At 38.2% G+C, this 19,759-nt stretch overlaps 1 protein-coding gene across 6 annotated transcripts in view; it reads right to left on the bottom strand.

The window, feature by feature from the left end:
* Positions 1 to 19,759, bottom strand: part of CD2AP (CD2 associated protein) — a 186,928-nt gene that overhangs the window by 60,864 nt on the left and 106,305 nt on the right. For 4 of the 6 annotated variants that reach the window (XM_072642382.1, XM_072642384.1, XM_072642387.1 and 1 more), the window contains 2 exons: positions 10,554 to 10,590; positions 7,977 to 8,039 (listed from right to left, as the gene is read on the bottom strand). In XM_072642382.1, the coding sequence (XP_072498483.1) occupies positions 7,977 to 8,039; positions 10,554 to 10,590 (100 nt within the window). The remainder of the gene's footprint in view (positions 1 to 7,976; positions 8,040 to 10,553; positions 10,591 to 19,759) is intronic. The other 2 variants (XM_072642383.1, XM_072642386.1) reach the window with 1 other exon arrangement.

Genomic DNA, 19,759 nt, shown 5'->3' with positions numbered 1-19,759 from the left:
CAATACAGGAAAGTGGGGAAGAAGGGGATAAGCAGGGTGGGGGGGATGATGGAAGTGAGGGCAATGGGAGGAGGGAGCAATTTGAAGTCAACACTCTTGGGGAGGGACAGGTTCAAAAGAGAGAACAGAAGCAATGGGGGGCAGGATAGGATGGAGGGAAATATAGTTAGTCTTACACAACACAACTATTATGGAAGTCATTTGCAAAACTACACAGATATGGCCTATATTGAATTGCTTGCCTTCCAAAGGGAATGGGTGTGGAGGGAGGGATGAAGAGAAGCTGGAACTCAAAGTTTTAGGAACAACTGTCAAGTACTGTTCTTGCTACTAGGAAATAAGAAATACAGGTAAAGGGGTGTAGAAAGTTATCTGGCCCTACAGGACAAAAGAGAAGATGGCGACAAGGGAAGGGAGGGATGATAGAAGAGGACAGATTGGTGATAGGGGCAATTAGAATGCTCGGTGTTTTGGGGTGGGGGAGGGGACAAATGGGGAGAAAATTTGGAACCCAAAATTTTGTGAAAATGAATGTTGAAAGTTAAATAAATTAATAAAATAAATCAAACAGATATTTGAGTTGGAGCAAAATTATGACACTCCAGTCTTATGTTTTGACATACTCCTTTTAAAATTTTTGCTATGGGATATTTTTTGTCATTTGCAGGTAAAAAAATGGTGTTAAATGCATATGAATATGAATCAAATATGTAATTCCTACTGTGACGTGGTGACTTCATTTCTGAAATAAATATATGTCAACATGATTAAATCTCAACTCATTTTATAGCTCTAAAACACTACAGGGCAGCATAATGTAGCAGACATCATATCCTGAAACCAGTAAGAACAGGATTCAAGTTCCACTTGTGACACCTACTGGTTGAGTGACATTGGTCAAAGTTATACTAAACTGCTGGGTAGACTAAGAGAGAGCAGTTCTAAGCCTATAAATTGCAAATCTCTTTAGTGGCTGTATAGAGAATGGATTAGAATTGGGACAGACTTGAGGCAGGATGTTTTATTGATCTAGGTAAGAGGCGATCACTAGAGATGAACTATAGTGGTAGCTATTGCTCCCTTTAGATGGACCAAGCTCTCCCTTCTTTTCTAAAAATGTGACTCAGAACTGTGGTCAACAGAGATGCCAAACAGTGTCAGCTAAACCTAATGCCAGCAAAGGGTCCCCATAATTTCTTTCTGCCTAATTTTCTGACTCTATATTCATCTCTGGCATGAGAACTTATGTCATTTGTGTTTCTGCTGGGTGAGTTCCAGGCCAGCCCCTGCCCCAGTGTCACAGATTTTTCCTACCAGTCTCCTGTGTTGTCTTAGGCTAGAAAAGTATCTTACCCTGATAGCGTTGTCTTTGCCACTCCAAAATTTGATTTCAGGCTTTTTTAAAAGATGTTTGAAGGGCAATGTTGGGAGGGTTCATCTGGGTTGCTGCCCCTAATTTATCATCCAGATAGTACTTTTCAGTAACTCACAGCTTTACAGTAGAATTGAAATTGCTCAACTGCAAGGTCAGTGTTTCACTTTTAAATCTGTTTCCCTAGCACCTAGCCTGGAGCCTGGTAAGCAATTTAGTAGGTCCTTAATTATTAGGTGTATAATGTTTGCTTGGTACCATGTATGTTTGTGTGCTGTGAGGAATACACAAAAAGTAGACCTTTTGAGTAGGTCCTTTTGGGGTTGGTGACCTTGCACAGCTCTCCCTCACTCAAATCAAAGTCAACTGCAAGTGATGTCATGGTCCTCTTCCAGAACGAAGGACAAACCACAACAAACAGAAACATACAATAGATAATGCAGAGACAGAAATGCCTGCAAGGCCTTTGGTGACTAGAAATGTGGAGTGAAAATAAGAAGTTTGGAATGATGCCAAGGCCGTGATCCTGAGTGACTAGAAAGAAGGGGGTGCATTCAATAATAACTGGGAAGTTTAAAAGAAGGGCAGATTTTAAGGAATAAGGAGTCTAGAAGTTATCTGCTGCTTCTTCTTGTTCAGTCATTTTTCACATGTTCCGTTCTTTGTGACCCCATTCAGGGTTTTCTTGGCAAACATACTGTAGTGGTTTGCCATTCCCTTCTCCAGCTCATTTCACAGATAAGAAAACTGAGGAAAACAGTGTTAAGTGGCTTGCTGAGAGTCACAGGGCTAGGTAAGTGTCTAAGGCTAGATTTGAACTCAGGAAGAGGAGTCTTCCTGACTCCAGGCCCAGCACTCTATCTATCTAGTTGCAACAGTTTATCTGCTCAGATAACTGAATCTATGGGAGGTGACAAGATCAGCAAGTTCAACCCCTTCCACATCAAGGAAAATTTTCCACAATCTGAAAAATAAGCATAAAATTTTTTGGCCCTCCATTTGTACCAGAAGTCTGAAAAATTTTTTATGGGGTTTTGATATTATTATACAATACTATACATATATTTTGTGCATTTCGGTCTTTCTAAACTTTTTTTGTGTCGTCTTCATGTGTCATCTGTGGCTTATGCAAACTCCCCCAAAATTCCCATTGAAATTCTTATGTAGATACACAACACATTGAAACTGTGATGGAGAAAGTCACTATCCAGAAGGGATAAGTATACAGTAAGAGCAACATCTACTACATGGAGGTTAGGCTGGTTTGTCTCTCAAAAGACAAGGAAACCATTTTAGAGACTTCACTGGTTCACGGATAAGGCTTGAATCGTTGATGTGGTTTATTGGTCACCTAAGATATAAAAAATCCAGCCTACTACGAGTCAGTGTTCCTCAGGCTTCATGGAATCCTTATGGCTATTCAAGACCACACATGACTAAAACTCCTGAACTGGTCCAACTTCCAACAGAGAGACAAGGAGAGCTGACTCTATCTGAATACATGCTGTAACTTTACTGAATATCCCCTCCATGATATTAATTCCTTTTAAATAATGTTATGAGGTCTAGAAATTTTCATTTCATTCTTATCCTGAGCCTAAACCATTAGACTAACCTAAATCTGATCTAAGAACATTCACAGCAGCCAGGAAGATTGGTACAGAAGGACTGAAGTGGAGAAAGATCCAGGAAGAGAAGAAGGAATCCTAGTGATCATTACTACACAGGAGCCTGGCTCCCTGTGGCACTACACTTCTCAATGCAGAGATCACATGATCTTGATAGAAAGGGACAGTAAAGATGCCACTAACATTCCCTGCCTGTTGCTAACAGTCCTGGATAGCTAATATCACTATCATATACAGAACAAAAATAAAATATCACCAGGAGATGAATATGTTCTGGTCTTTACAAGTCATACCCTTAAGGCAAAGGAACATAAATTGTTTGCTGAACTTGTGTAATTTTATATTTAGATGTGATTTTATCTCCAGGCTACATGTGTAAGCCTGGCCCTCTCTAAAGACTTATCACTTTGGGAACTGCTTGACTGTGCTGAATGGTCTGGATAAGACTTTATATGGCATTTAGAAGGCAATTTTACATGAACTTTATTGAAAACCTTTAGTGAAAGACACTGGAAGAAGTCCTGTGAAGGGACAATGACTGAGGTTCCCCTGGAACCCAAAGAACTTTCCAGAATTGGAGATATGGACACAGTGTCAAGTGTATCCTGTTTGATTTATTGAAGATAGATCACTAGGGAGATGAGGTGTGGCTAAGTCAGTTAATAAAGAAAGACAGCTTCCACTCTCATTCCAGAATGTGTGGCATGTCAATAATCATTAGCATTTATAACATAATAACTAGCACTTCAAAAGACTTGCAAAGTGCTTTACAAATATTAGCTCATTGATCCTCACAACTGTTCTGGGAGGTAGATGCTATTATTATACCCATTTTACAGATAAGGAAACTCAAACAGACAGAACTTAAATGCTATTAGTGTCTGAAGTCAAATTTAAACTCAAGTCTTCCTAACTCCAAGTCCACTTTCCCATCCACTTGCTATATAGCTGCCTACTACACTGTGTCACTGGAACCTCCTGGAAGAGACTGAGAGAAAGTAACTCTCTTCCCCAGTCTGCAGCAGGTAAAAGTGGCTTCAAATTTCAAGCTGCCTAGGAAAACTGGGCCATTAGTTCTCTGGTTACCTCTTCTTCTTTGTTCCTTTGCTTGAGCAGAGGTAAATGAATAGTAATCTTACAATGTTTTTTTTAAAATCTTGGAGGCTGGGACCATGGGAGATCCTCAGGTGATGCTGTCTACACCACATGAAATATCTCATATAGCAACTTCAGCTATATGAGAAGATCATGACAGAAAAAGGAAACTAAGCCCTGGCTTGACTTGCCCAAAACTAGTTATCACAAGGGACATATTCAAACAGTCCACATATACTATGTGGCCAGTGGGAAAAGGCAGATGATACTTAGCAGCTTAAAGTGGACTACAGGGATGAAAATTGTGACATCAATTGCTGTGGCCATTTTTGATGATGCTTTACGCAGGCATCAGCAGCCTCATGGGCAACGGTTGAGGGGGCAGCATTAAAAAAGTAACTGTAGTGACACAAGACTAATCAAAACTCAATGGTTTATTATATCTTCAATAGAACTGATAAGGCATCCACACTGCTGGAGTTAAGAATCAGGGGATATAATTTCTGTAACTTCCCTTTACCCAAGGTTGAATTGTTGGGAAGTGCCTCATTTTCTAACAAGAAAGAGATGAAACCATATCTCCATAATTAGACAGTGGCTCCTGCAGAAGAAGTGGGAAATATGGCAGTAGAAGCCTGTAAAGGGGTAAAGATATGGCATCACTCTTCTTTTCCAATGGGACTCCTAGGGGGAAGGAGAAGTTTCTGACTAGTGAGCTATTGTGGTACAAAGCGTGTCTTGGTAATGACCCTAACCCTGGTTTACATGCAAAAGGGTAATGACCTCTTGGTAACTATAGCTTATCCATAATAAGGATCAATGTGTATACAAGAAATATCATCATCTGTGCTGTGACCCTAATGTTTCACACGAACCAGATAATTAGGCAGAAAAATTTGGTCCTTTACAAACTGGGGAGGTAAAGACAAGAAAATTCTGGTCCTGTCTTCCAGAAGAAGGCAGGGAGCTATTTCTGGTGTTTTTTTTTCTTCAACCTATACCACTTCTTCTCTACTGCAGCCTATGCTAATTCTGTTATATTTTGTCTTGGTATCATTCTGTTTTGGTTTTCCTTTCTTACCCCCAATGACTCTTATTCCAGGCTTCTTGCTTGTCCAAGACTAGGGCTGTCCAGAAAAGGCCATAAAGCCATTTAAGAAGTAGAAAGTATCCTTGGAGACTTTTAGGACTTATCACCAAGGGGTAGGGTATGATAAGAAGTGCATCTGCCTCCCTGTAGGCTAGCAAAGTTTTTCCCTAAAAAAAAAAAATCAAGAAAGCTATCCCAGGGACATAGGTTCAGGGAAATAAGGGTGAACTATTGAAGTAGGGTCCCTGTTGCCTAAGGTCTTAAAGAGACAACACACTTTAGAAGTGATGAACTCTTTCCTGTCATGCAGCATTATACCCTTCTGATCTCACTATCTCCTTATGACAAGGGAAGCTGTGTCCACCTAAACTAATGCTGAATATCTTTTCCATGGTATCGTTAAGAAAAGTTTAAGTGTGTGTGTGTGTGTGTGTGTATATATATATATACATATGCACACGCATACATACATACATATATATGTATATGTGGGTGTGGGTATGGGTGTGTGTATGGCCTAGAAATATCTCATTTTGTTCCAGTTATGAGCCTAGAACACTGGACTGGCTAACCAAAGTGAAACTTAGCCCAGAGAAACAAGGGAGAGAGTACAGAGTGAAAATAAAAGAGGGTGTCAGACAGAGATATCCAGGTTAGTGGCCATGACATGGATAAAGATCCAGCAAAACAGAAAGGAAGAAATAATTAGACAGGTAGGAGAACCAAGAGAGAAGCATGCCATAAAAAATATAGAAAAGAGATAGTATTCAAAAGGAGAGGTGGATTTGTAGTGTCAAACACTACAGAAAAGTCAAGAAGGATGATGATTGAGACAAGGTCATTATATTTGGCAATTGGGAGATCAGTAGTAGTTTTTGAGAAACTACTTCTAGTTAAACAATATTAGGGTCAAAGACACTGTAGACAATCTAAAAGAAAGAGTAGGAGAATTTTAATTAAGAAGGGGAGGAGAGATAAAGGATGATAATGATTAGGATGGTAAACTCTAATGAAGGCTTTTTTTGAGGAGTGGAAGAAAATAAGAGTGTGCTGCAGGTAGGAAGTAAAAGAACCAGAACATAAGTAAATACAGAACAATGGGTATGGGGTGGAAATGACAGTGTGTATCCTTTCTCCTGGAAAAGATAGGAAAGATGAGATCAAGGGTAGACATATGTAGAGAATCTGGTTTAACAAGGACCATCTCTTCATCAGAGATTCAGATAAGGAAGAGAGAGAGAAAATGATTTCAATGAGAAGGGGAGAAAGAAGGAACTGAGGGTGACCATCCTCCATTTACAAAAGCTTGTCTGAGGGGGTAGGGATGGGAAGGGTGTGCTGTGACAGGCATAAGTAAAAAAAGATTTGATACTATTATGGTACACAGAATAGAGATGCAATTAGGGAGCAGAAGAACTATCTTGTTTAAGGCAGGGCCCAGGTGAGATGAAGTAACATAATTTTGCAGTGGACTCAGGCAGCCCAGGGTTGTGACTTTTTCTAGTTTCATTCAACAGTATTCAAATAGAAGCAAAAGAGGCAAAGAAATACAGTTAGGGTTTGGACAAGAGAACAAGGGATTAAAGAGTATAGGATGGTAAAATGCTGAACTGGTTCACTAAGAGGTCAAAACTGGGAATCAAAGGGAGTATAGCTCAAAGCAAGGGTGATGGTCCAGGAAAGCACTGAAGGGTGAAGAAATTGCAGATTACAGGGAAAGATGAATAATAATAAATTCAGGAGGACTAAGGTATAGGCAAAGATGAAAAGATGACCAGAAAAAAATAATTTCAGAGTTTTAACACGCAAGTCAATACTTGTAGTTGATAGCAAGATCCTGCATGTACTTGAAGTAGATCATGAGAGTTCAGTAGACTAAGAAACTGGGAAGTTACAGCTTCAGGAAACATCAATATGTATGACGGAGTTGCCTAATATGAAGAGAGAAGTTTTAAAGTAGAAGGAGGACTGTGAGACAAGCACTGAACACACAGAGAAAGGAGGAGGAATATCCTGGAGACTGGAAATGTATATACTAGCTCTGAGGATATGGATTAGGTCCAGATGAATAATGGCAAGAGTGGGCCAGGGTGGGCATCCAGCAAATGGCAATAGGAAGAAAGGAGTATTACAACTTCTTCAGAGGACCACAGATTTAGTGTATGAGAGAGACACACACGGTAACAGAAAGCAGGATGAGAGATATAATGTCATCCAGGGGGAGTTAAGTCTCACTGAGTGCCAGAAGACAGGAAGACCAAGAAAGGAAGAGGTCCTTAAAAAACAAGAAGCTTATTAATTGTAGAGCAAGAATTCCAGAGAACACAATGCAATACTGAGGCTGACAAGGAATGTGATAATAACCTGGGGGATTGGGGTGGTATTAGCATTAAAATGGATGGGACTAAGAGCCAAGAGGCAGGGTTGGGAAATGGGTTTGTTTCTTTAGCAATCAGACTTGCAATCACAAGGATGGGGAAAATAAAAGGAATACGTTAACCACTGGGAAATGAGTGTAGGCAGAGTATTAGTGGACAGGAAGAATGAGGAAGGCAAGTACCACAGGTGATAACAGCAGCCTAAATCTTTTGGCTATTTTTTTAAATAGCTATAACAACCATCAAAAGGAGATTCGACCAGATCTTCAGAGGGTATAGCAACTATATCAGTGTTCTATTCTCTTATACTAGTTTAAGCTTTCCCAATCATCACAAAAATTCCCACAGTAATTAAACATCCTTGCAATAGTAAGCCACTTTTGCCAAAAACAAACAAACAAACAAAACCTTACCCTTTTCTTCAAGCCTAGAAGTAAAATACTTCTTCTCTAAAACTGTAGGCTCAGGCTTGGGAGCTAAAAGGAAAAAACAAAAGCACCAGACATTTCATTGGCTTTTTACAATTGTAAAAGGTAATAATAATTCTTTCTACACTTTATAATGAAAAATAAAAGTTGAGCTTTTAAGTAACAGGATAGATAGATGGCATAAGGGAATATCACTAGACCAACAAGCCAAAACACCCAGGTTCACTTTAGTACTGGCTCTATCATTTAACAAGTCACTTTTCCTCTCTGGGTCTTAATTTCCTAATCCATATAATAAAAAGAGACTAGCTAATCACTAAAATCTCTTCCAGTTTTTTACTACTGTTTCCATGAAAGTGACTTTGAATTCAAAACATTTAAAATTGAGTTTCACTATTCATATACACTATTAGAGGTTTATGTAGAGGGAATATAAGTATATCCCATCAAGAAATAAATTATATACAACAATTCTAAGAAACATTCATCTGAAGTCAGAACTTAACCAATCAGGGCACACAAGAATCTGCTGAAGAGTTCAATCTCTATGCACCTCAGTTTTTGTAATTGTAAATTAACTGGGTTAACTTTGGTCTCATTAATCCTTGTTATAAAGAAGATGAGATGTAGTAACACTGAAACAATTTGCCTGCAAAGGTAGAATAACCAATAATTCAAATAATGTGTCACAAAGATTTCCAGAATATGGCTTCCATTCAAAATCAACTATGACAAACATATCCATTTCCTTAGACGCTAGAAGCCTAATTTATAAAACCATTTCCCTCCTTTCTAACAGGTTTATAGTATCACAGAATTAGGGGACTCAAAGACCATCTAGTCTAAACCCCTTGTTTTATAAATGAAGTACCTAATTTCAAACTGTAAATTAATAAATTGGCATTCTGATTTATATATGAATTGCTTTTAAGTTTAGTAATTGTGCTTCATTCTATCACTGAACATTTACAGATCGCAGCATCTTAGAACTTTAAGAGATGTTAGAGGTCACATAGTTCCAATTCACTTATTTCACAGAGAAGAAAACAGGCCCAGAGGTTAACCAATTTGTCAAAAATCAGTTTGTGCAGCACACTGGATAGAACATAGGTCCTACAAGGCAGGAAATGTGTGTTAGATTCCTGGTTTTTAAAGACACTTAAAAGATGTGTGATCATTGAGAAGGCGCTTAACTTTCCAAATTCTCAGTTTTCTCATCTGTAAAGCAGTGATAACAGTACTTGCAATGCCAACTTTATGTCATGAGAAAAGCACTCTATATGTTTTATTAGTATTACTAAGCAGCAGAGCTGAAACTGAATCCTAGATCCATCAGTCAAATTTGTGTTTTCTCTTATCTATACTATTTGCTGCTGTTTGTCTTTCATTTTCGAAGAGGACCATGACATCAGAAAGGTGATGCCATGACATGCAAGTGAACTGGATTTAACTGAGGGAGAGCTGTACAAAGTCACCAGTCTCACTTTCTCCTCCAGAGCCATCTGGGTCCAGTAGCCAGATATGAATGAGGATAACTGGAGATAGCCCAGGATGCAATGGGGGACCTTAGTGTTTTCAAGCTAAAAAGTCTTTAACAGGTCTCAGTTTGACTGAGGCAGTGCCCATTCAGTGATTAAGGGTTAAAAAAAATAAGGCAAAGAACAGCCTCTTTAATTAAAAAAAAAAAAAATAGATCTGGGATGGGAAGATCCTTAGGGTTTCTGACCAAAATAGAAACAACTGTTATTTACATTCATTCTGAGCCAATCAGGGTCTAAACAGTGACCACCTAAGGCTTGATCTGGGACCAGAGTGATTTGGGGTTAAGGCTGGTCTTTAAGGAAAAACAAAACAAAAAAAGGTTCAGAGATTAAAATTTACATTCACTTTGGGTGAAGCACCTGCAGGCAATGGTGTGATATCCTATGTCAAGAGGTAAGAAAGAAAAGAGAAATACACACAAACACCAAGGCTTACATTACTTGAACAAGTTTCAAAATTTAAAAGACTATACCATAACCTTTCTTGTTTTGTTAGAAGAGGTAGAATGTTTAAAGGTGAGAGATGAGGGGGGTAGGAGAGGATGGACAAGGTGTCACTGAGAAGGAAATACGAGCCGAAAGGAGGGCTAGAGACCATAGGAAAAAATTTTCACTTTCACAATAACAGTGTTCCTGGAAAAACAGAAGATATGCCTAGTACTCGTTCATATTCTGATTGGTATCTTATCTGTAACTATTAAAAATTAAATCTTAAAGACATAAGACAAATAAATGCCATGAGACAAAAAGCAAGCACCACTGGACTTCAGAGGAGTCATCATCCATCACCAAGAAATAACATCCAGAAGGCCTGGTGGTGGCAAAGGGTCAGGCAAATTTTTTAAGTATGTAACTAGAACTCTCAAATTTTCTACATATTTTTCAGAGGTTCACTGATTCTGCTAGAGGACATATCACTTTTATGGTATGAACAGAAATAATGGCATTTAAAAAAAATTCACATCCTATCCCTTTGTTGTTTCATACTATATAAGCTGAAACAGAATACGTTTTTACATACCTGGACCCTTGGAAGGGGGTGGTGGCTTCTTTGGTTTCTGTTCAAATAAATTAGTGAAAAACATATTAGTAAGTAGCCTTGTTTATAAAAAGTCTGAACAACTCTATTTATTGCCAAAACTATATTACCAAAGTGGAGGGAGAAAGAAAAGGGGAGAGAAGATGGTGATAAGAGGAGAGACAAACTTGCTTAACTGGAGAGCTCCTAAAAATTATCAAAAAAAAAAAGTCACCGTAAAAGCCTGCCAACTGGACAATTTTATCCCTGGTCAAAAACCACTTAATGTTTTCAAAAGTTATCATTAGGGATTATACAGCAAACAAAAATAGTAAAGAGTAGAAGGCCTTGTTACTTTCAAGTCAACAACCATAAGAATAGTGGAGCAAAAATGCTATTACTTATTTCATTCTGAGTTCTTAAAATTCCCAAGTACTTTTTCATCTACTGAGATGATAACAATATTTCTTAAAATCGCCATATACCTCAATGAGATTTTAGCTAGGGTGAGAATCCAACAATAACTGGCAGCATCCTACCTTTAGCATGAAATGAATATAATCTATATTTTAAAAGGTAGATTTCCTAATATCATAGCAACAATTAAATTTTAACATGGAACACTAAAGTTTTTATTCAAAATAAATGCTTCAAGAATGCTTTTTTAAAAAGTTTAAAGCAAAGGTCAGATTTCTGTTAGATCTACTCAAACCTCCTGAAGCCTTTAAGCAGATCCATTTTCTTTTTTTTGTTTTATTTGTTTTCAGTGTTCTACAATCACTTCCACATATCTTAGCTTTTCCCCCTCCCTCCCCCCCTCCTTCTTCCCTCCCTTCCCTCCTTGAGACAGTGTGCAATCTTGCATAGGTTCTACACATACATTCCTATTCAATACATTTTCACCTTAGTCATGCTGCACAGAAGAATTAAAATGAATGGCAGAAAGCATAAAACAAAACAAAACAATACAAAAGAAAATGGTCAAGCAGACCCATTTTCATAGGTGCTTCACTAAATTAAAAAAAAACAAAAAACAAACCTACAAAAATTCAAGGACAAAAGTCCTTTTGCTCCACGCCAATTCTGGCCCATTGGACATTTCCTTCTCTCCTTACCCTTCAATAGAGTTTTATAAGTATTTCTTGTTGTCCTCCAGAATACAGATTTCATTATTTGGTATTTCACTCAAATGGGACAGTATGACTAAAAGAGTGGAATTAACTATCTATCTCAGTTTATTTTCCTTTTTGGTTCTCAGACACTGACATATCAATGGATTTTTTTTAAAGGACAGAAGATTCATAAGATATGTAACACATTATGAAATAGGGCGTAGATGGCTTGCCTTGGAGTCAAGAAGAACTGGGCCCCAATCTAACCTCTGACACTGGCTGCATAGATACAGCCATAGATACGTAACTCTAAATGATCCAGGCAACTAAGACTCTTAAATTGCACCTCAGGTGCAGGGTTGTAATTTTCATAGGTAGAATGAGCTTCCCTATAGGGAATCTTCTGCAACCAATGAAATTAATGTGTCAAGTTTAAAAAAAAAATAATATAAAAGAGAGAGAGAACAGCTGAACTGATTTAAGCATCAAAACAGGGAAGAGAAGAGATGTAACCAGCACAAGGTGATGATCTGAAAAAAAGAATTGAGGGCTGAGGAAACTGGGACTCACAATGAAAATGAAAAAAAGGGTTAGGGATCTTAAGGTAAACATAGAATGATAAAAAGTTATAATCAGATAAAGAAATACCAGAGTTTATGATTATATACAGGTAGCACCTGTGAGTGATGTTAAGCTCAAGGGTATGACCATACCAGTTGGTAGCTAAGATAGAATAAAAATCATCATGGGAACTGAGTAGATTCAGGAACTGGGAAGCTAAGGTATTTGAGGGAGTATCACTATGTAGCTGAAATGTCCTAATAAGGGAAGAGTTTGGGTAAAATGACTGTGAGCCTGAGACTGAAGAAATGGTGAAAGAAAAGAGAAATGTAAGGTAGATAATGGAGACCAGGATATGGCTACATGACATGAACAGCATCAACAGACAAATGACGGAATGATGGGACAGAAGGAGAAACTCTAAGTTGCAGTGGAGATAAGGGATAATTCTGAGTCCCCTCTAAGACCAGAGAATTGAGATTATGAATGAAAGTGCAACCACAGCTAAAATGAGTGACCAAGAGTAGTACAGTGTCACCAGGAGGGATCTAGATACCAGTGAAATGTCAGAAGATTGAAAAAATGAGAAAGGAAAGGGGTCAAGATGAAAGCATGTTTGTTAAATCCAGAAAACTTAGCAAAAGGAGTATGTCGATCTGGAGTGTGATATTAGTGGAGTAGAGTTAAGAAGCATGGGAGTGAGAAAGTAGGCCGTTGGGTATAAGCAAAAGGATGAAGAAATCAGAGGTTCAGAATCTCTGGGATATAAAGAGCAAGAAGCTAAGAGGATCCTAGTCATTGAGCAATAAGTCCAAGTATAGTAACCATTTGGAAATGAAGCTAATAATATATCACTGTGCAGGACATTTCTTAGCCCACTACACCTTTCGTAGTTCATTAAAATACCAAGGCAAGACCTCAGACAAGATTAGGAAGACAACCCTTTGGTGCGTGTGTGTCTTATTACCAAATCTTGTTCTCTTTTCCCCATTCATTGATAATCACTTCCATTCTATGCCATTTGGTCTAAAACCAAATTAATTCACTATCAAGATTGGAAAACACCTCATGAATCATTTATGGTCTGATGGCCATAAGTGAGTTGGGTAATGTGTACTTTAATCATGCATTTGCATTTTAAACCTTTAAGCCTTATGAGTTGTCTCCCCCATTACAATATGAGAGAGCAGGGATGGTTTTATCTATTTTATTTGTATTCCCTTTGCTTTGCATATAACCAGTACTTAAATGCTTCATTTATTCAATGTGGAATTTTTAAAGATTTACAGCCTAAACTTTCCAGTCTTATTATACTTTATGCTTCTAAGCATTGTATAATCACACAGCTAGAAGCTACAGTGGATAGAGTGAAGGGACTGGAGTCAGGAAGACTAATTTTCGTGAATTCAAATCTGGCCTCAAACACTTAACCCTGGGCAACCCTGTTTGCCTCAGTTTCCTCTTCTGTAAAATGAACTGGAGAAGGAAATGGTAAACCACTCCAGCATCTTTGCCAAGAAAACCTTAAATGATGCCACAATATTAGACACAACTGAAAATGACCCAACTATAATCTAGCTACTCTAACCCCTACTTGCAGTTCCTCAAGAATGCTATTCTGATGGTTTCACATGATTGTACAGGTATAATCTTTAACTGATTGCTTACCATCTCAGGGAGGGGGTAGGGAAGAAGTGGTAAGAATTTGGAACTCAAAACATTTTTAAAATGTTAAAAAAAATTGTTTTAACATGCAAAATTAAATTAAAATGATATAAAATTATATATGTGTATATATAATACATATATATTAGAAGAATAACATTCCATCTTCCCTACTCCTTGTTAATTTACTGCTTTCCTCCCATTCCTAAAATGTTCTCCCTCCTCACTTTTCTTTGTCTCTCAAGTTTCTTTGGCTTACTTTAAGAGTGAGCTCAAATCCGATTTTCCACAGCAGGCCTTTCCTGGTCCTTCTATCTCCACTATTACTAATATCCCACTGAGATTACCTTCCATCTAATTTGTATATATCTTATCTGTATGTACTGGTCTTCTCAATTAGAATGAGAGAGCTCCTTTAAAGAAGAGATCAATGATTTTGTCATTCTTTATATACTCAGAGCTTAGCACAATGCCTCAAATAAACTAAGTACTTAATAAATGCTTCCTGTGACTGATGAAAACCTAGTTAATTAAGGCATCTGTATTAGATAGCACAAATGGGTTGGTTTAAAAATCACACAAGGTGGTGAAACTGTTAGCCAAGTGATAGCTATCTGTAAAGTGCTTTGCAAACATTAAAATGCCAAATAAATGCTAGCTATAATTATTACTGAAGATTGGATTTGCCACTCAGTCATCAAGAAAGTAAATTCTAAAGTCAATTCTAGAGAATCCCACAAGAGGGTAATATTGCTCATTTTCTTCTACTGATTTTGTGTGCTTATACATGTCAGATAAAATCTAAGCGCTTTGATTTCTAGGGCTTCTTTACTTTCTGTCCTTGAGCTTACCTATATCTTCTCTAGCTGGTTCTTCCTTGTAATTCATTATCCATGCTCAACCCCTTATCTGTGAATACATCATCACAACTGTTCCAGTCCTTCTCTACATTCCCTTTGCTAGTAACCTCATTACCTCCCACAGGGTTAAATGATCATCTCTAGGCAGATGATTCCTAGATGAATAATATAGTTATGGTCTCTCTTAACTAAATGTCTTATAGATACCTAAAACTCAACATAGCTAAAAAAAAAAAGAATTCATTATTTTACCCTCAAAATCTGTCATACTTTTTCAAGATTCCAGCTCTCTGCCAAGAGAACAGCTACGTAGTCACCCAAGTTCACAAACTTGTAATCATCCGTGAATATTCACCTTCACCAACCATACAGAATTAATAAGATTTAGCAAACTAACTATTTCCACAGCATACTGGGAGGTCCAAAGAACAAGGAAACTGAGGATCCAAGTAGTTAAGTGATTTTGCCTATGGCGAAAGAGTTGGCAAGTATCTGAGGCGCAATTTAATTCCAGTTCACTTGACTCCAAATCCAACACTTGTACCACGAAGCCATGTTACCTCAAGCAAAATGGAAGTGATAAAGGAAGTAAAGAAGAGAGAAGGGAGGCAAAGAAGGAGGAAGAATTTATTAAGCACTTATCATGTGCCAGGCACTGTGCTAAAGTGCTTTACAAATAGTATCTCATGTGGTCCTTTCTAAGGTTCTAAGGCTATATTTGAACTGAGATCTTCCTGACTCCAGGTCTAGTTCTCTATCTACTATGCCACCTAGTTTACAGCCAATGTAGACAAACAACTAGCTCAAAAAATTTCAAAATTAAAGCTATTAAGTGATCTGTGAGGATCTTGCTTATGGCCCAAAACTTTTCTTTCCATAGCTGGAAAGAAAAACTTGAAACAGCACCAAATAAAGATGAACTATTTAAGTAAACTATAACAAAAACATGCTAGTGAAAAAGTGAGCCCATTTTAAGAAACCTCCAAAATGAACACAGGAAAACATAAAACAATTAATTGAGAGACGATTATTCATGCTAAACAATTCTTTGCTATACAGAAGATTTAACCATATGGCTCCTTTAAATGAGAATTTGAAGAGGACCATGACATCAAGAAGAATACATGACTTGCAGTTGACTTTGATTTGAGTCAGGGAGAGCTGTGCAAGGTCACCAACCCCAAAAGGACCTACTCAAAAGGTCTACTTTTTGTGTATTCCTCACAGCATACAAACATACATGGTACCAAGAAAGCATTATACACCTAATAATTAAGGACCTACTAAATTACTTACCAGGCTCCAGGCTAGGGGCTAGGGAAACAAATTTAAAAGTCAAACACTGACCCTGCAGTTGAGCAATTTCAATTCTACTGTAAAGCTGTGAGTTACTGAAAAATACTACCTAGATGGTAAATTAGGGGCAGCAACCCAGATGAACCCTCCCAACATTGCCCTTCAAACATCTTTTTAAAAGGCCTCTGTTGAGGGCCAGGATGGAGTGCTGTTGACAAGATCAGGAAAGACCTTCAGGGAAACTGTTCTTTGAGACTATGCTCATTATCACCTGGAATAGCTCTCCATGCCCCGTGGATGTTGCTGTCTCTGTGAGACAACAAGGGATATGTAAAATAGATGTCCTCTATGCCAACAGTCTTTAAAGATAATAAGACTGGCCAAATCACTGGGACAGGAGACGAGCAGAATGTCACGTAGACTTGCAGTTTCTGTCTACATATACCCTAACCCTCGGATCAATAAATGGAATTGGTCTATCTTTTCCCGCCTCGTGTGTCTCTTTTCTTCACCACTTCACTGAGCCGTGTAGGGACGCGGGCCGTCCACTACAAGCCTCAAATCAAATTTTGGAGTGGCAAAGACAACAGAATGTCAGAGTAAGACATTTTTCTAGACAATACACGGGAGATTGGTAGGAAAGATCTGTGACAATGGGACAGGGGCTGGCCTGGAACTCGCCCAGCAGAAACACGAACGACAATTCTCATGCCAGAGACAAACAGGGGGTCAGAAAACTGGTCAGAAAGAAATTGTGGGGACCCTTTGCTGGCATTAGGTTTAGCTGACACTGTTTGGCATTTCTATTGACCACAGTTCTGAGTCCCACTTTTAGGAAAGAAGGGAGTGCTTGGTCCATTAAAAGGGAGCAGGGGTCTTGACTGCAGTTCAAAGGCAGAGAGAACACTAAGACTTGTGGATACAGGAGAGCAAGGGATGTGGTAAGAATTCCAGAGCCAAGAGGAGTGCTACAGGTTGCAGGTACAAAAAAGCAAAGGCCCTTGGACAAAGACAAGAGCACAGACCAGGAGAGCAATGACCACACCTCTACCTGGATCAAACCATCTTGGAAGCACCACAAACCTGAATGAAGACCCTAGCTCTAGCTCTGAAAACAGCAGCATGAAAAAGCCTAGTTCCACACAATGCCTCCTAACTCCAAAGTGAACAGTCCAACATTAATATAAAGTTGAAAGTCAAGAAATATGCTGGAAAAAATGAGTAAAAAAACAAAAAAAGAATTTCACCATAAAGAGCTACTACAGTGGCAGGAAAGGCCAAGACATAAACTTGGAAGATAACAAAGATGACTACAAACAAAGTCCCCAAAGGGATCTAAATATTACAGCTAAACTAAAAAAAGGCAAGGGTAGCAATCATGATCTCAGACAAAGCAAAAGCAAAAAACCAGACCTAATTAAAAGGAATAATCAGAAAAACCACTTTTTGCTTAAAAGAAAGTATCAAAGGTAATCAAGTTGTATCAAATCTTTTCTTTTGGCAGCAAATTTCTCTGATAAAGGCCTCACTTCTCAAATATATACTGAATATAGAACTGAGTCAAATTTATAAAAATAAGAGCCATTCTCCAATTGATAAATGGTCAAGGAATTTAAATAGACAGTTTTCAGAATGAAGAAATCAAAGCTATCTATAGCTGTATTTAAAAAAAATTCTAAATCACTACTGATTAAAATAATGCAAATTAAAACAACTCTGAGGTACCACCCACACCTAGAAGAAATGATAAATGCTGGAGGGAATAACAAACACATTAATGAACTGTTGGTTGGGGGAGTAGTGAACTGGTCCAATCACTAAAGAACAATTTGGAACTAGGCCCAAACGGCTATAAAAGTGTTCATACCCTCTTTGACCTAGCAACACAACTACTAGATCTGGACCCTGAAGAGACTGAAGAATAAGAAACTGTATATACAAAAATATTTACAGCAGCTCTTTTTATGATGGCAAAGAACTGGAAATCAAGAGAATGTTCATTGACTGGAAAATGGTATGGCAATATGACTGTCACAGAGTACTGTTGTGCTGTGGGAAATGGCAAGACTTTTTTCCCCCCTGGAAAAATCTGGTAAGACCTATATAAACTAATGCAAAATGAAGTAAGAAGAATTGGGAGATCACTGTGCATAGTAACAACAATGTTGTAATAATGACAAACTGCAAAAGAATTGGCTACTCTGATCAATACAATGATCCAAGATAATTCCAAAGGACTCTTGATGAAAAATTGCTATCCACCTTCAAAGAAAGAGCTGATGAACTCTTGAGTGCAAACTGAAGTATAATTTTCTTACTTTCTTAATTTTTCTTGGGTTGTTTTTGCAATATCAAAATGTTTTACATGATTTCACATATATAATTGATATCAAACTGCTTGCCTTCTAAGTAGGTGGACATAGGCATGGAAAGGAGGAACTTAAAATTTAAATACTCAAAATTAGTACTCAAAATTTAAAAAAAGAAACTTTAAAATGAAACAGTTTGTAGATCTGATCAAAGCCTTTGATACTGTTAGTCGTTAGGGCTTATGCAAAATTATGTCACTTCTCTTGCCCAGAGAAGTTCATCAGCACTGTGCTTCAATTTCATGATGGCATGCTTACCCAAGGTTCTAGATAATGGACATGCTCTCATGCCTTCCCTGTCACCAACGGAATCAAACAAGGCTGTGTGCTTATTCCCATGCTTTTTAGCATGATGTTTCCAGCCATGCTGTCAAATGCTTTCAATGAGGATGAACATGCCATTCAGGTCAGTTACCCCACTGATGGTACATTGTTCAACTTGAAAAGGCTACAAAAGCCAAGACCAAAGTGAAGGAAACACTGGTGCATGATTTTCAGATTGCAGATGATTGTGCACTCAGTGCAGCCTCTGAAGCTTAGATGTAACAAAGTATGAATCAATTCTCTGATGCTTTTGCCAATTTTGGCCTACCAATACCAAGAAAATACAGGTGCTCCATCAGCCACCATCACACCATCCATAAGAGTAACCATAAGTTTTGAATGCTGTGGATAAGTTCACTTACCTTGGTAGTGTACTTTCCAGGGATGTACACATTGCCAGAGCCAGCTCAGTGTTTGGGAGGCTCCAAAGGAAAATATGGGAGAGAAGAGGTATTAGACTGACTACCAAACTCAAAGTCTACAGAGTCACTGTGCTGACCTCATTGTGTACACCTGTGAAACCTGGACAGTATACCAACACCATGCCAGAAAACTGAATCTCTTCCATTTGAATTGTCTGAGGAAGATTCTGAAGATCACCTGGCAGGATAAGGTACAAGACACTGAGTTCCTTACTTGAACTAAACTGCCAAGCATTCAAACTCTGCTTGATAGAGCACAACTCTGATGGCCTGGCCACATCGTTCCAATGCAAGATGTACATTTGTCCAAAAGACTGTTTTATGGAGAACTCATGCAGGGAAAGCATTCACATGGTAGTCAGAAGAAGCAATACAAGGACATTTAAGGTCTCTCTTTAAGGTCTCTTAAGAAATTTGGAATTGATCGTGTGACATGGAAGACACTGGCACAGGACCACTCAGCATGGTATGCCCAGACAGAGAAGGTGCTGGCCTCCGTGAGCAAAGCAGAATTGAAACAGCTCAAAGGAAACATAGGATGAGCAAATTTAGAGGATCCACCAAATATTCACACAGACTATTTGTGCCCAACCTATAGTA

This window comes from Notamacropus eugenii, chromosome 2 (assembly GCF_028372415.1).
Source record: "Notamacropus eugenii isolate mMacEug1 chromosome 2, mMacEug1.pri_v2, whole genome shotgun sequence".
NCBI lineage: Eukaryota > Metazoa > Chordata > Mammalia > Diprotodontia > Macropodidae > Notamacropus > Notamacropus eugenii.
The sequence above is the reverse complement of the archived record's forward strand: the minus strand, read 5'-3'. Positions and strand labels throughout refer to the sequence as shown.